Below are 16368 nucleotides of genomic sequence, written 5' to 3'. Positions count from 1 at the left end.
CACACCACCAGCCTCTCTTAAGTTTATGATAATTATTTTAAAAATATAAATATACAGCTACTTGCACATTCTGCTGCCTTCTTTCTTTCTGAGACGAGGTCTCAGTTGCAAGGATAGACTTTGGAGTTGGCCTTTTAGAATAACGTGTTAAAAAAAAAGACATTCAATACCTCAAAAGATTTGGTCTTCCATGTATTCATGAATAGGTCTACACAGTCATTTACTCACCTAACTCACATGTTCACACACCTACATGACAAAAGGATCTCAAAACATTAAACGTTAGATTATTTAAACTCTTCAGCAGCAGAGATTTGTCAGACAGATGCATTAGTACATAAGTTTTTATTTAAAGTCCCCTCGCCCTACAAGCAAGCTTCATTTACACATTCTAGTACTGTACAAAATTTACATTATTGGTTACTTGTGTGGTTTCCTTGGTCATGCCTTCCCAAAAATTAGAAAGATTTACATATATTCCTCATAAATGCTTTAATTATCTTTGCCTTTTTTTAAAAAAAGAACTTTTAAACGGACAAGAAATCCCCCATCTTTCCCATTAAAGTGGCATTTTAGCAGTGGCATGGGACAACATAGTGGCAAGTCCTGGTATTTTTAAACGCCATAAAATGTTCTCTCATTTGGAGTGGTAACAGGTTTCCTTTCCATATATTTATATATACATATAGATTTCTAAAAACCCTCCCCCCCCCCAAGTTATGATTGCACAACGTATTATTTTACAAGTAATTTTTTTTGATCGGAACAACACAAATAAATACAAAACTAACAGAGATTGCACTACGTAAGAAAAATGGGTTGAGTTTCCAGGACAAACACTCCAGTTTCAGGAACTCTGTAACAGGGACTTCACTATTTTTCCTTTCTTTCTTTCAGATACAGTTCCCTAAACAATTCATTTGCAACATTTGAAGAGACTGAATCTCTGCTAGTTTTCTGCAAGTGACAACAATGGAATTAGCATTAGCAAAACAACAGTAGCCGTAGTATTAAGAAATCCAGTATTTATTGTTATCCGTTTTATTACTTTCTTAGTAGCCTAAGTCTTATAGTTTGAGTTTCCTACCTTTCCTTTTGGCCAGCTATGATGTATGACTTCTGCCTACTTGCACCCTGTGCCTCTTTGTTGTTCCCTTACGCGTCTGAGATTTGAACATAAAGGTGTTTTTTTTTTTTGTAAAACTAGATTTGATTCTATATTGTCTTGTATTTCTGAACAGACCATTTTATTTTTCATACAGACTATAGGTTAGTGTGTGAACTGGCTGCTGAAGGGGTGGTGCAGCTTGTAGGATCTGACATAAGAGTCCTAAGAAGGGCAAAAAATTGAAAAATTCTTTCCATCCATTGGTAGCAGGAATCAAATCATATTCTTATGCCCATACTCTTTATTTCTGTGCAAGAGGCCCAATGGGACTTGGATGGAGATAGGTAGGGACAAAGTGTCCCATTCTACAAAAGCCTTGCACAGCACTAATGTGAAATAGCTGTGTCTAGCACGCTACACAAATATGACAAATACAGTGGTACCTCGGAATTCAAACGGAATCCGTTCTGGAAGACTGTTTGACTTCCAAAAACGTTTGAGTTCTGAGGCGCGGCTTCTGATTGGCCAACAGCTAGGTTTTTGCACAGTGGAAGCCGTGTTGGATGTTCGTGTTCCAAGGAACGTTCAAAACCGGAGCACTTATTTCCGGTTTGTTGGCGTTCGGGAGCCGAAATGTTCGAGAACGGAGCCGTTTGAGTTCTGAGGTACCACTGCATTAAAGTAGAAGAAAACATATAGGGCCTAACTTGATGTTAAACATTAGTGTGACTAAACCCTGATGGCCCTTTTTAATTTAAAAGAATCAGCAGCTTCTAGAGAGTGTAATTTATAGACTGGCAGGCATACTAACTGTTCCTGCGCGCACTGCTTCTCTGCTCCAAACCTCTCCCACCTACATTTCTCCTTGTAAGGTCACAAATGAATGTTTATCCTCAACACCCCTTCCATTCTGGGCTCAAAATTGCCTCAGTTGCACTGCCTATTGGAACTGAGTTGAGCTTAACTAAACTTTATACCTGTTATGCCCATATTTCTTTTCACCACAGGTACAAAGCTAGTTTATAAATATTTCAGTGTAGATCAGATTAAGGAATTACAGCTACTTGCCAATGATATGTGATACCACATAACCCACATTTTAAGAAAGAATTTGTTCTTTGGTGTTAAATAGGGGGAAAATAACAACTCTATTAGTCAAAATGACTCAAATATTTGTTAATTTGTATCTGAAATTTATGAATTAATTTAAGGAATAACTTAAATCTTAAAAAAACAAGAATTACTTGTATAGGCCAGAATGTTTAAATCAGAATAATACAGAATAATATACAGAATAATAAAATGAGGTTCTATGGATTACTCTGGATTTACACTAGTGCAAATAAAATCAAAGACTGGCACCAGTCCTAAAACCTCAATTGTGATACATCTGAAAAACTTCCACTCTCCCCCCCACACTTAGGCATGGGGATTTCAGAACAGACTATATGAGGGGCCAATCTGTTCAGAACAGAAGCATTCTCTCTTATGATCTGTTGTGTTACTTGCAGAACATGTCAGCAGCCACAGATTAGGGTTAAAATGGGGAAGCAATTCTGCAGTTCAATGCATTTGGGCATCTCAGTTTTGAATTAATCGTGAGCAACATCACCATGACTTCAACACAGATCCCATGCAGGTAAAATACAATGCACAATAGTAATTTTGTTCGTTCAGGCAGTGTTTGGATGTTTAGAATTCTTCTCTTTAAATTTAGAATTGATATGAGGGTTTATAGCAGAGAAAAGTGAGGATCACTCTGAAATGGTCATCTGTTAACATGTGCAGTGTTCCATGCTTTCAAGCTACTTGTTTGACAAGATACCAGTCTGTCTGAGGTGGGAACTATACTTAGTCCTTTTTTAAAATCATAAATGCAGGTATTGGGGATAGGGTCTTGTTGTATGTAGTACCAGGAATTCTGTCCCTTAAAATATTTAAGTCACCCATCATTTAACAGTGTTCATTTCAGTACTTCCTGTATGTTATTTATTGTACGGCACACACGCAGGTAGTATGACAGTGGAGCAAGCAGGACCTGCCAGGGGCTCAGCTACATCTCCTTCAAGCTCTGTCCAGGTTCCGTTCTCAGGACTGTAGCAAATGGTAGAAGATTTGTAGGCTCCCTGTAACACAACATAGTGTTGTTGAGGTAGCAGATAAATGACATCCAAGCAAAATTTGAACAGCTTCAGCTAGAAAACAACTGGTCCTTGGTTGCTCTGCAACTTGCAATGTATTTACCTTTACAACTAAGATGCACACACACTGCCTTGATTTAGTCATAACTTCAAAAAAACTATAGTAGAGGCATCTTGAAAGTAGGGCTTTGGGTGAGTCAAGTGCAAGGTAGTGGGAGCTTGAGCTCCTGACAGTCAATTGGGGGGTTTGGCAGGATGCTGGAAGTGATAACAGATAATCTAGTCAGCAACCCTGCTTTCTCTTTGTGAAAGACTCAGAGAGAGAATGCAGGAGGCAATAGCTGCTGCTGCTGCTGCTGCTCCTTCTCAGGAGTTGCAATGCATCATGACAGAGTGCCAGGGGCTTGGCAGGTGCCTGATAAAAACCAATCTCTGTCACCAGCCTGGATAATAGCGCCCAAGAATAGTCAGATTCCCCCACATCATCTCTTCTCCCCATGCTTTTAGGGATATACTTAGTCTCTTTCCTCTCAAAGCAGTAAAACTGCTTGATTATAAAGTTCATATCTGGAATAAAGAACAAATTCACCAAGGCAATAAATAACTGTAGCATAGATTGTTTGCATATTCTGCACATACAACTTGGCATGGTTAGAATCTCACCCCTCAATTCAGAATTTCATTCTCACGTAAATAGCTTTGCAGCCATGTGTCTGGAAACTGGACAAAGGCTGCTGGAAACCAAAGCGTGGCTCACCACTATAAAATTCTGGCTCTGCCTACATTTCATGTCCGATCCGGCTTCTTTCATTTTCCACATGCTGGCAGAATCCCGCCACTCCAAATGGCTAACTTGCATTGAGAGCAAAATCAGAACCTGTGGCCTAAAACTTGAGTCACTACTTATGCTCCCACAACTGGAAGCATTCCAGACAATCAAGTGAAGAATTCTAGAGATTGAATTTCAAACCCTTTGCAGTGCAGCCAACAAAACCTGTTCCCCATTGGGGTTGGGAATACTACCCTCATTTGGCCAAGACACTCCATATTCCCAGTTTCATTAACTGTGTTGTGTTCTGATCCATGTATACGATGCACTTTTTTTAAGCGAGTAAAGGAGATTGATTGATTGATTGATTGATTGATTGATGTTAATAGCTTAAAAAGAAATAATGACTACTGATTTTGCAAAGCAGGTTATAAATCAGCCAGATATTTTCCATACATCAAAGATTCTGACAGCAATTTATTTAGATATGTATCATTCCCGCAGAATGGTTGCAGCATGCTCTCAAATGATAACCGAGAGATCCATGTACAGACAAGGGATACATACCATACTCCAGCTGTAGCCTCCTACAAGGTAAATGCTGTCATCAAGAACTGCACAGCCAGGACCACTGCGACCCTCTAAAATAGGAGTTTGCAAAATATTCCATTGATCACCTTTTGGATCATAGCATTCCACGAGCATGACATCAAGATGCGAAAAACCTGTACAACACAATTATCAAATAATGTGAAACCACTTATTTTAAGAGAATGAGCATATGGTACTTGATCAATGACATAAAAAACTTTGCCCCCCTTAGTAAGTTCATCATTAAAGACTAAATTGTAAAGAACAGGAGAAAACCTCTTAAAGTAAGAAAGTGAAATACTTTCCTTTTGTTATCTCCATCACAACCTACAGCACTGAGCTAACATTTGCTTTTTTCCTTAATAATAAACAACATATTGGCTGCCATTAGCTGCCAAAGAACATTCATGGGGAGTTACTGATATATGAGATTAGAGTGTTTTTTTCTACTCCATGATACCAGGAGTGAAATACCAGGACCGAAATGTGAAGGTACTATGGAATATTTGAGTGCTCCCTGTCCTTTATCTCTCTCACAGAGGCAGCTGAGGAATGGAAGAAGGAGAAATTAGAGTACAGAGATAAGGGAGAAACAATGAAAGGGAAGAAAGGTGTGTATTTTAGACAATAGCAGACATATGAGTAAAGCAAGAATGGAGAAATAATGAGAGGGGGAAAGTGGCTATTTTAAACAACGGCAGAAATTTGAGAAGAGCAATTAGAGGGTGATATTGAGAGGGGAAAGTAGCAGTTTAAAACAAGATTTAAGTACAGCGAGAAGGGAGGTGGGAAAGGCTCTATTGTGTTAGCTTCTGTGTTATACCTATTCTCCATTTCTCCTTGTTAAAGCTGTTTTTTAAAAATAAAACAAAAAACCCTCAGTGTTCTCCATCCCTGCTTTACTCAAACCTCTGCTATTGTTTTAAACTGAAATTTTCTTCTCAGGGTCTCTCTACCCTTGCTTTACTCAAACTTCTTCCATTGTTTAAAAGATGCATATTTTCTCTTTCACTGTTTGTCTCTTCTCATTGTACACAAGCTTCTCCTTCCATGTGTGAGAGATAAAGGATGCAGAGCCATCAAATATCCTATAACAACCTTCACACAATGTATTTCACCTCTCTTTGTTCCAGATTCAAAGTAGCAATTTAGAAGAGATAATTTATTAACAAAAAAACCCCCAAACACACATATATGTACAACACCCATCAACTGAACTTAACCTTCTCTAACTGAACAAGCTCACTTGACAGTCATGTTCTTAAGATTCTGTCATTTTAAAGATACAGTAACATACACCATCATAGCATGTTAGCACAAAGAGGGCTGCTGAAAAGGAGAGAGCAGGAGGGATAGAAATGGGTGTGTGTGTGTGTGTGTGTGTGTGGCCTGTATGCAAGGGAAAGTTGAAAAGGAGAAATAAGGTGGTAGGAATGGGGATGAAAGGTGATAATGGTGTACAAAGGGAGATGCAGAATTTAAGAGATGATTGCTCAGCCCCTGCTCCTGCCAACCTAGCAGTGCGAAAGCACGCCAAAGTGCAAGTAGATAAATAGGTACTGCTCCATCGGGAAGGGAAATGGCTTAGTCATGCTGGCCACATGACCGGAAGCTGTACGCTGGCTCCCTTGGCCTATAGAGCGAGATGAGCACCGCAACCCCAGAGTCATCCACGACTGCACCTAATGGTCAGGGGTCCCTTTACCTTTACCTTTAAGGCATGAAAATGGGGATTATCTGTGTGGAAGAGAGAGCTGAGAAGAAGACGGGGGGGAGGGAGAAGAAAAGGGGATGAAGGTGAAAAAGGTGCTTAGCAGTTATAAGGTGTGGGAGGAGGAAGGTGCAGGAGATTACCCTGGTGTTCGTTTGTGCAAGGTTACACAAAAGGAGGAGGAAGAGGAATAGACATAGGGGTGAATGTGAAAAAACCTGCAAGGCAGGGTTGCAGAACAGGACAGAGGCTTCAGAAATGGAATGGGAAGATGAATAGTGAGCTTAGTAGTTACATAGAGTGGGAAAGGGAAGCTGTAGAGGGTTAATGGGGGGAGGTCAGGGGTGTTGGCAAGTGGAGCAAGCAGGGGTGTAGCCCCTAGTAAGATGAATGCAAATAATGATTTTTAGAAATAAATTTTGTAGACAATTTTTGAGATGAGTGGGGGATTTTAAATGTTGTTAAACATTACCCCTAAAATTAAGGACTTGTTTCTTTACAAAGCCTTAGCACAGCTTCTTCTCCAGCTTGGGAAACGATTTACAGAGGGAAATACTGTTGGCAATTTGGGTCAGAAATAATCTGTTTGTTACAGTGAATTTACGGTGATGACAAATCATCTATGCTTCTGAGTAATGGAAGTTCCCATTTTTGTATTATCTAAAGCATTCATTACTCATTTATTTAATGTAGTGATATATATATATTCAAATATGCTGTCTCAAGCATCATGCTAAATTGTGTGGCAGGGTTTTAAACTTAGTTACCTAACCTAGCAAAAATAGTCTGTATCAAAAGACAGAATATTACATTGTTTTGCTATTAAAAATGTGACCTTTCAAATGATTTCCTCCGATTGCATACAGTCGATCATTCATTACAGCCAATGCATGGATTGCTCTCTTTGTGTTCATATCTTGTTTTCTAGCCCAGACATCCATTACAGGGTCATAGCAGTACAGCCAGGGAACGTATTCACCATTGTGGACACCTCCTACAAATCAAATATACCTTCATTAGTTTAAGGAAGCACACCACCTTAAAAGAATAACTGGGTTTTGTTTTGCGATGAAGGGGAGTTTAGAAAACAACTTGCCAGAAATATAGATTTTGCCATTATGTACAGCTCCTGCATGTGCCGCCAAGGGCTGTGGTAGGGAAGATACATAACGCCATTCATTTGTCTCTAAATTATAGCATTCCACACTTGACAAGTAGCCAGTCTCATTTCTCCCACCTATCACATACAGGTTTTTGTCAAGCCGACAGGCATAAAAACTGGCTCTCCTAGAGAAAAAACAAATAGAGCAGTTAGTTTCTAGTGACTAGAATTAATTCCATCATTCTGTCTTACAGAACTTATCACCTGCTGTTCTAACATGAATCCCCCCACTCATTTATCCCTGAGAATATGGGTGACTTTTCCAAAAAAGGGTACAGTGCACTCCCAACTCAGACCACTCCCCACCTCCCCACCCCAAAGTATCACCCAAAATTTCCAAAACTATTCACTTGTAATGATTTCTGGATTATCCATTGCAATTTCTTATTTACAAAAAAGGAATCATTAGGAAAAATCAAAATGCCAACATCATAATGACTTTATGGAGCAGCTACATATGGAATACAAAAAAGATAGTGTGGAGTTGGAAAATGTACCAAAAAGGCAACCAAAATGACCAGGGAGCTGGAGCAACTTTTCTACAAAGGAAACTTAAGAATTGGGGCTTATTGATTTCAAAAAAATGCAAGCAAGGATGGTGTGTGTAGAAAGGAGACAGAGAGAGGATGTAGGGTGTTCTGTGGGTATTTTGGGAGTTTATCTTACATGTGAGTTGCTTGGGCAACAGCATTTGTTAGTCCTGGCAGTTCAGCTTTGGAAAGTGGACACTTAAAAAGGTCTAGGTGGTGCTTCATTGAAGGCTATTGTGAACCAGCATCCTCTGTGATATCACAAGGGCTCATGAGGCACACTTCTCCTAGTATGCCTGATTAGAGACACCCTTCTGCAGGATTCTGGAGTGCATCCCAACATTCGTCCACTATATTGCTCCCCTTGCTAGATGTACTAAATGATTAGGACTTCTTCTAGAATTGTTCTGCCTCAAGCAACTGCTTGGAATACTTGTTGCATTGGTTCAGGTCAGGTCACACCTATACAGGGGGTTCCAGCACACGCACACACAAAGACATTCACACGAAATGTCTGATTCGCTCTTTTTACTGCAAATGCTCCATACACATGCTCCTGCTCATGTTGACCTCAGTGTGTCCAGTGGCCTATTGGTGAACTGGGGTATGTGACTGGACTGTGAAACAATTCCCTCTGAGCATTCTGTGTGTAGTCTTTCAGAAGAACAATTTATGTAGTATTGTCAATTACCGCACAATGACTAGGTGAAGCAGAAGTTTAACTTAAAAGCAATTTTATTGGCAGTGAAGATTTAAGCAAGAACTCATTAATGTTTAGGATATTTGGTTCCATGGAAGGATAACAGCAACTCAGTAAGATAAAGTAAAAAAAAAAAAGGGGGGGGGAGGGGAAGGATAGATAATGTAACAATAATAAATTATCTTGACATTCACTTTCTTTATAGTCCTTCATGGGTCATTGTTCCCAATTTACTAAGAGAACCACATCATCAGATTTTTTTCTTCAATTATCATTTTTTTTTCTTTTTTCTGCACTACTGCAAATAGAACAACTTTCCTTGTATTACATTCTTGCCATCCAGCAAAGGTTTATCCGGCTAACTCTCAACAAAGTTTTGAACATCTCCTTAGTTCCAGGGCAAGGAATCAGTATTTATGTAGACTGTCTTACCATGCTGTGCTTTCAAGTCATTTTTAGTACAGTACTCCTGAACGATCTATTTCTAAAAACATAATAGGAGACACTTCATTTCCCACACAACTATGAAAGCACCTTTGAGCCTTGCAACAAAGTCCATTTTTAGTCCAAATATGTTTTCTAGCAAATGTAGTATATCTTTCCTTTTTAACAGGAAGTTGAGGCGATGAGTGCTATCAGGATCACGGCCAACGTGAGGCCACTGAGAAACACAAGAGAAATCTCAGCATGTTGTGGGAAAGCCCTGAAAGTTTGCAGAAGCACAAGAAGTCTTTAAAAAAGACAACTTAAGACAAGCAATCCTCACAGAAAAAAGCACCCTCCAGCTCAATGAGGATTGAGCATATCAGAATAGGGGAGGAGTGGAATGTCCTAACTGAAGAGACTAGTTAGCTAGAACCCTGAACAGAAGCACTCCTGTTAGGAAGGAAGATACATCTCAACATTTTATTGCAGGTTCCACTGGTTACATCTGCATAGCAGCTTTAAGATTTGCATGTGAACATGCAAGGACTCACTTCCTTGAAAAATAAAGAGTACTGTTAAAATGCTCTTGGATTCTCAGTGACTCAGGCTCTCAGAAATGCACACATTCTCTTCATGTTATGTGTGTATGCATTATGTTGCACACATCAGCGTCAATCATTTATTTGCTCCTTCAGTATGAAAGCTTTACTTAATACCAAGGGAATTTAAAATGTTATGAATAAAACACTTTATTATCCTGTGAGAAATATGTATGTGAGACATATGCTTATTTTTTTATATAAAAAAGATATGTTTTAACTAGCCAGATTGAGTCACATTATTTAAAACTTCATCTGATGGAGGTTATGTCTGTTTGACTAAGACGATAAATGGTTGTTTTCCATTGCAGCTATCTTTAGAAACAAGTTTCCTCATAAATGTATCCTCTATGTGCATTCTTGACTTCATCCACATAGTGTCACTGTTAGGAGCAGAAATGTAACAGTCAGCCTGCTTCATTCTTCAGATTAAATGTGTATTTTATGGGCAAACTCCCAATAGTAAAGATTTTAAGTTTCCCTTATCCTTCTTTTCCACTAAATAAATTACACTTGAGCCATAGAGCTCTAGTTAATTAATGTAAAATTTAATTGCTATAAAAAGTCCTCCATGATAAAATATTGCACTAAAAATTCAGTTTAGAAAAGAAATCATCCCCTCATATACATCTAGTCCTGAGAAATATATTGCCATCTCTAGTAAAAGAAATTACATCAAATTACTCTTGTGGATCAGGATATTAGTCCAGCTACAGGTCCTGCAGTGGCTTGTGAAAAGTCTCTGCAATGAACTTAGCTAAATTTTACAATGCAGTTACATGGGAAAAGTAAAAGAAATTCTTTCCTGATCCCCAAAGGCAATGAATTTATGCCCTGAATCTTGAAGTTTGATTATCAGTCTTAGATTGAAAAGCTACCAGAGTTATTACTGATCATACCAATGCCAAGAACCCTTTTAGAGAGACCCTAAAATCAGCTGAAGTGATTTTAATAAAAAAATATATGTTACGTAATTTGACAAATTAGTCTTTCTTTGCTTTAGTGTGAACAATGAAAAGTGGGTATGCTGGAATATAGGAGAATGCACCTGCATAGACTACTGGTGAGACTTTCTAGAAAGCTCTGGAAAAAAGACAGCCAAAGAGAGCTACCCTCCAGATGTTGTGGACTGCAATTTCCATCCTATCCAGCCAACATAGCCAATGGACAGGGGTGGTAGGAGTTGTTGTCCACAATATCTGAAGGGCACCACATTGGCTACCCTATCTCTGGAAGATTAGGAGCACAGGATTCTGCCAGTTAAGTGCAGTAGCAAGTTTTACATGATGAGAGGGCAAAGACAGCACCTTCCCACTTAGTTCACTTCTCTGACCGTGGCAGAGAGCACAACCAAAACCTAGATCATGGCCTTCTAGACAATCTCCTACTGTAGGGACAGAAGCCAGGATGTGTTGCTGAACACACACCTGTTACAGGGAAACAACCCTAAACCCCACAGTCAATCTAATGGAACTATACTGCTCCATCAGACTAAATAGGGGGATAAGGAAGCTGCTCCTGGAGAAAATCACAGCTGGTGGAGTCCATGAGGATGCGTTTGCCTCAAATATCATCTTTAGGGAGGACTTTGCCACAGTAATTTTTGCAGGTATAGCTGTCAAAGTCAGCCAGGGAATATGAGAGTCCATTTGAGATTTCGGCATGCTTTATTATCTGGACTTATGGTAAGGGATCACTTGTGCAGTTCCACTAGGACATCACCTCACCATCAACCTGAGTCTTGAACACACTGTGCAAGAGGTTCACTTTCTGGACATGAATGTGCAACTATTAATGGACATATAAGCACATCCTTATATAGGAAACCTACTCCTACTGACTGTTACTCATACATACATGCTTCCAGCTTCCACCCAGAGCACACTAAAGAGTTCATTGTTTACAGCTGAGCTCTATGATACAACAACATCCATTCAGATTTATAGGATTGGACAGAGCCTCACAGCTAAAATAATTCACATCAAACACCCAAAGTGAAAAATCAGATCAACGAAGCCAAACTGTTCTTAGGTACCAATCTTCTACACAACAGATCTAGAAGAGAAAATGACAAACTACCACTTGATGTCACAGCAGCCAAGCCAAAGCCACTTGAGCCTATCATCAATAATCTACAGTTCATCTAGGACAGACATGTCCTACACATAAGCCTTGGGTGGCAGACCTCCAATTGCTCTCAGACATCCCCCTAAATAGGACAGCTACTCAGCAGCAACAGTAGGCCATACAAGAGGTATGGACACAGGGGCCAGCTCCCTATTAAAGACCAAGAAGCTGACTCTGTCTACTCCATTTTATCAAACCAACAGTTTTGTGATAGGTCACTGTTAAATATGTAATTATCTGCATTACATTTCCTTCTGACCTCACTGTTTACACCCACCCACCCACAACCCCCCCCCCCCCCATTTAACATGCAATCCAGCAGCCTGTTCTTATGTAGAGGTAAGCTTGCTCTACGGCAGTCCATGGAACTGGTGGTGATGAAACAGTAGGAGTTATAGCAGAAGACTTACAATGGATTGAATAAAACAGAGGCCAGGACCCATTTTATAACTTAATCTGTGAGACAGTGATAATGGTGAAGATGGCTTTTGTGTCACCACTGTATCTGCTCAGAATCACCCAACATAGCTTTTCTAGGTGGTCAAAGAGGTATTGCAACGGAGCCTTTCAGGATGAGTTTGCCAAATACTTTGCAGGAAAATTTGTTCCATTCATTCCGATTTACAAGCCACCGTTTGGCCAGGGCCATATTGTGCCTCTTTTATGCTACTCTATGTTTCTATGTGTTTCTTGATGTTTTGAAATTCTGGATGTTATATTGTGCTGTTTTTAACAACTGAAAGCTAAATTTATTACATTGTTACCTTCCTTGAAGGTCTCTTGGAATACAGAAGAGAAACAAATCTTCCAGGGCATGGAAAATCCTATCTGTGTAGGCGCATCCCCATGTGTGGGACTGCAGAGAACTCATAAAAGAAAATATAGCCTTTCAAATTGTTCCGTCCGTGCTGCTTTAGACAGCCATTTTCTCTGATGTTTCTTCGCTTCCGCCATGCTTCTTTTCCTGCTTTCATTTTCGGAACCATTTCTTTGGAGGTGGTATAGCTGTGGCCATTGGACTTTCTGAAAGTCCACGGTGGAGAGGCAGGTCGCCGCCCTCCATCAACGTCTCAGCAAAATGGCCCCCCAGGTGAGCAGAGCTGACCATCTGTTACTGCTGGGCTGGCTTTGTATGGAAACTTGCTCATGTGCTAAAGTGGGGTACATCTAAGTCACAGATTTTCAGCCTCATCAGCATTGTACCAACTATGTCAATAGCTAGGACTTCAACGCAAAGGCCAACTTATGTAACAAAGAGGGTACAATTACAGTTGAAGTGCAGTACTATAACAATTTTTTTTTAAAAAAATGGAAACAATCCAGCAAAAAATAAAGTATTTAATTTGCATTAATTTCAATTGGAGGAAGTTAAATGCATACTTAACCCTTCCGATGAAATCAGTAGGACATAAATGGAGCATGTCCCAGTTTTCTTAACTAACAAATACTGAATCTTCATTGCAGAGGCCCTTTTTGATTAGTATTCAGCACCCAGTGCAGTGCTGTGCAGAGGTACAGACTCTGCAATGCCCAACAGATGGTTGGCTGAATACTTATTGGGGAAGAAGTGAATCCATATTCTCTCCCTCCAGAGAATGATTCATGTGGATGGGCTCTCCAGACAGGGTCACAGAATTTTATTCCCTATCATGTTTTAGTGTTACTGAATTTTTCTCGAAGGAGTTTTTATTTGCTGTGCTTTCTGCTGCAGTGGGTCTTGGTTATATTTGTTTTAGTTTCGAACTTGATGTCTGCCTGTCTTATTATTACTGGTTTATTCATTTTTTATTTGTGATTATACTGCATTATCTTTACAATTACTGTTTTTATAGAAGCAATCTTGAGGGAGTTTTGACTTCTTAAGGCAGCATATAAATATTTTAAATAAAATAATAAATATATTGTTAAACAAATTCTTAATAGTTTTGTTGTTGTCACTCATCCTGAGAATTTTGTTACAGAGCAGTCTATCAATACTCTAAACAAACAAACTATTGCTTCACAGGAGGAGAAAAAAAAACATCCTTATTGCACACATTTTGTCATAAAAAGGAGAGCATAAAAGCTCTTTATTAAAGAATATGAATGACTAAAAACTGTCTTGAAAGGCACTTGACTTAATAAATTGGAAGTCTCCAAAGAAGTCACAAGGGACTAGTCAGTAAACAATTCACATATTTTAAAATGTCTAATCACATTTTCAGCAATACTGTCTTATCCTCAGAGGCTCGTACAACACTGAAATAATTGATCACTGTGAATTATGTAGGCTCAGCTAAGAGGGTGAAGGTTAATTATCTCACTTTAAGAGCCCAGCAAAGAAGGGTTTTGATAATTAGAACACCATTTTGAAACAGAATTTGGACTTCTAAATACTTCAAATGATATTTTAAATATCAGACAGGCTTATAAGAAAAATCTAAAGCTGTCCATTTTTTTTTTAAAAACCCTCATGGTACAAGCTCTACAGACACTAAATCTGCCTTAAGTTAGAGGCAGTGAGGCTGTGACAAGTAGATTTGTTCAACTGGATAACGAGCTGAACATCTTCAATTTTTATGGATGTCCTAGCTAAAGTGTATCCCCAAAAGCTTTATATACTATGCATCTGTGTTGTATTAGGAGTTGGATAATGGCTTGCATAATAACAGTACATATTTATAACCATTCCCCAACCTAAAATCTAGGGAGTCCCTAATCAAGTCTCTCTCTATGGAAGAAGTTGAACAACATGGTGTAGAAGTGGATTATGCACACCCACTTTAATCTGGTTTAAGGCCTAGTTTAGAAGTGGAACTTTTACTCTTCCAGGCCCAAATTTTAGAATGCACTTTCCATTGCTGTCTGCTGGTGCTCTTCCTCATTCTCCTTTGCAGTTTTGCAAGGCATTTTATACATTTAGGTGCTTGATTTCTGGTCCTTCACTGTTCTTTATTTTATATTTGGCTTCTTTTTAGTGTCATTACTGAACACCTCCATGCTTACCTGAGGTCTGAATTTTGCACAGTCACCTTGACATTGTATTAAACAAGACGATAGATTAATACATTACTTTAATAAGTAAAATGGCTGGGGAGCAAAGAATGCTTATGGTGGGTGGAGAAGGTTCAGGACAAAGGGAGAAAGATACCACTTTTGGTACCTCTCATCTTCCCCAGTGTGCTTCTGCCAGCTTCTTCTACCACCTGATTATGTGGAGTGGGCAGGCAGAGGGACCCAGCAGGTACTGCCATTACCAGCCTAAGTGACTAAAAAGGCAAGGAGTGGTTGCTCTGCCAATGCACGCTGAAATTCAACGAAAGCAAAGCAAAAATATAATAGGAAAAGGTAATTGTGAAATATTTCGGAGACTTGAAAGAAACACTGTTTCTACAATTCTACGATTCTATGAAAAGGATGTAGCAGTTCAGCTTTTACTTTAAAGTACCTTCTTGTCAGCAGAAAGATAATCTAGCACTATTATATTTTATTTGCTAGTGCAAATCAATTTCAACACTTTCACCATTCACTTTTTTCACCCTAAGTTAAACCCCAACCATCTTCCTCTCTTAGGTAAAACAGCCACCCTTTCCCCAACCCCAAATATATAGCAAGCATTTACCTCTCTTGCATGGGTGGAAGTTGTATCCAGCTGTTAAATCTAGGATCATACCGGCTAACAAAGTTTGTACTGTGCTTTCCTGTAAAGAAATTAGTTTCACATTTAACTCTCTGTTTTCTGTCATTACAAATCACTGCAATAGTATATTCCTTGCACTTGTCAATCTTTATGGAGGTCTTCTCTCTAGAGCAAAGCACGTAAACACACAAAATCAACAGCCTCTAACTACAGTTCTTAATAGGTATCTATGGAAGTAGTAAAAAACAAAGTATTTTAGCTCTGTCTCATAAGGTTCTCTACAAGTCTCTCTTTAAGACAGAAACCCACTAGCATTTTTTTTTAAGTGTCATAAATCTTATGACAATAGGAAATTATTGTTCTGAGGGAGATGGGCTTCTAGTGGCATTTCATGAATATTTTGTAGCAATCTGTAGAACCATGGGTATATCTGACATTCTTTCTTGTCTCCCCAGTTTGCAGTGGGAAGAGGGTGATGTTGATTGCTGATAGGGAGGTGAACACATCTTTACTAAGTGCTCAGGCATCCTTACATTAGGGATTTGATGTTATAATCTTGAGATTTTCCCTTATAGGTCAAAGAGGAAAATACATACTGCCTTTTATAATATTGCCTTTTAGAAGGATTTATATGTGCCATCTAAAAATAATGTATTTCTACTGTCCCTAAGTCACAAATAAAGCAAAACAAAGCAAAGGCTAATTGTGGAAGTCTACATTATCCTAACTACTAACCTCTGGCACTGCATGCCTTCAAGATATTAAGATTGAAGTATATTTTACATACAGATTGACATCAAAGCAAGAAGACTGGAGCAAGGGAGTGCATGGCAATTTCTGTTTAACACCTGAGCCTTCAGCACACAAGTATCTCAAAAAGCCCTC

General features: G+C 39.0%; 1 protein-coding gene across 2 annotated transcripts in view; it reads right to left on the bottom strand.

Annotated features, from left to right (window-relative positions):
• Positions 1-326: 326 nt before the first annotated feature.
• KLHL14 (kelch like family member 14) overlaps positions 327-16368 on the bottom strand; it is a 60712-nt gene continuing 44670 nt past the window's right edge. For both annotated transcript variants that reach the window (XM_081014444.1, XM_081014445.1), the window contains 5 exons: positions 15466-15544; positions 7417-7607; positions 7156-7314; positions 4586-4743; positions 327-3234 (listed from right to left, as the gene is read on the bottom strand). In XM_081014444.1, the coding sequence (XP_080870570.1) occupies positions 3094-3234; positions 4586-4743; positions 7156-7314; positions 7417-7607; positions 15466-15544 (728 nt within the window). In that variant the 3' untranslated portion in view covers positions 327-3093. The remainder of the gene's footprint in view (positions 3235-4585; positions 4744-7155; positions 7315-7416; positions 7608-15465; positions 15545-16368) is intronic.

The sequence above is a fragment of the Podarcis pityusensis genome (assembly GCF_964106645.2).
Source record: "Podarcis pityusensis genome assembly, chromosome: 7".
In the NCBI taxonomy this organism is placed as follows: domain Eukaryota; kingdom Metazoa; phylum Chordata; class Lepidosauria; order Squamata; family Lacertidae; genus Podarcis; species Podarcis pityusensis.
This window is presented reverse-complemented; position numbering and strand designations above follow the sequence as displayed.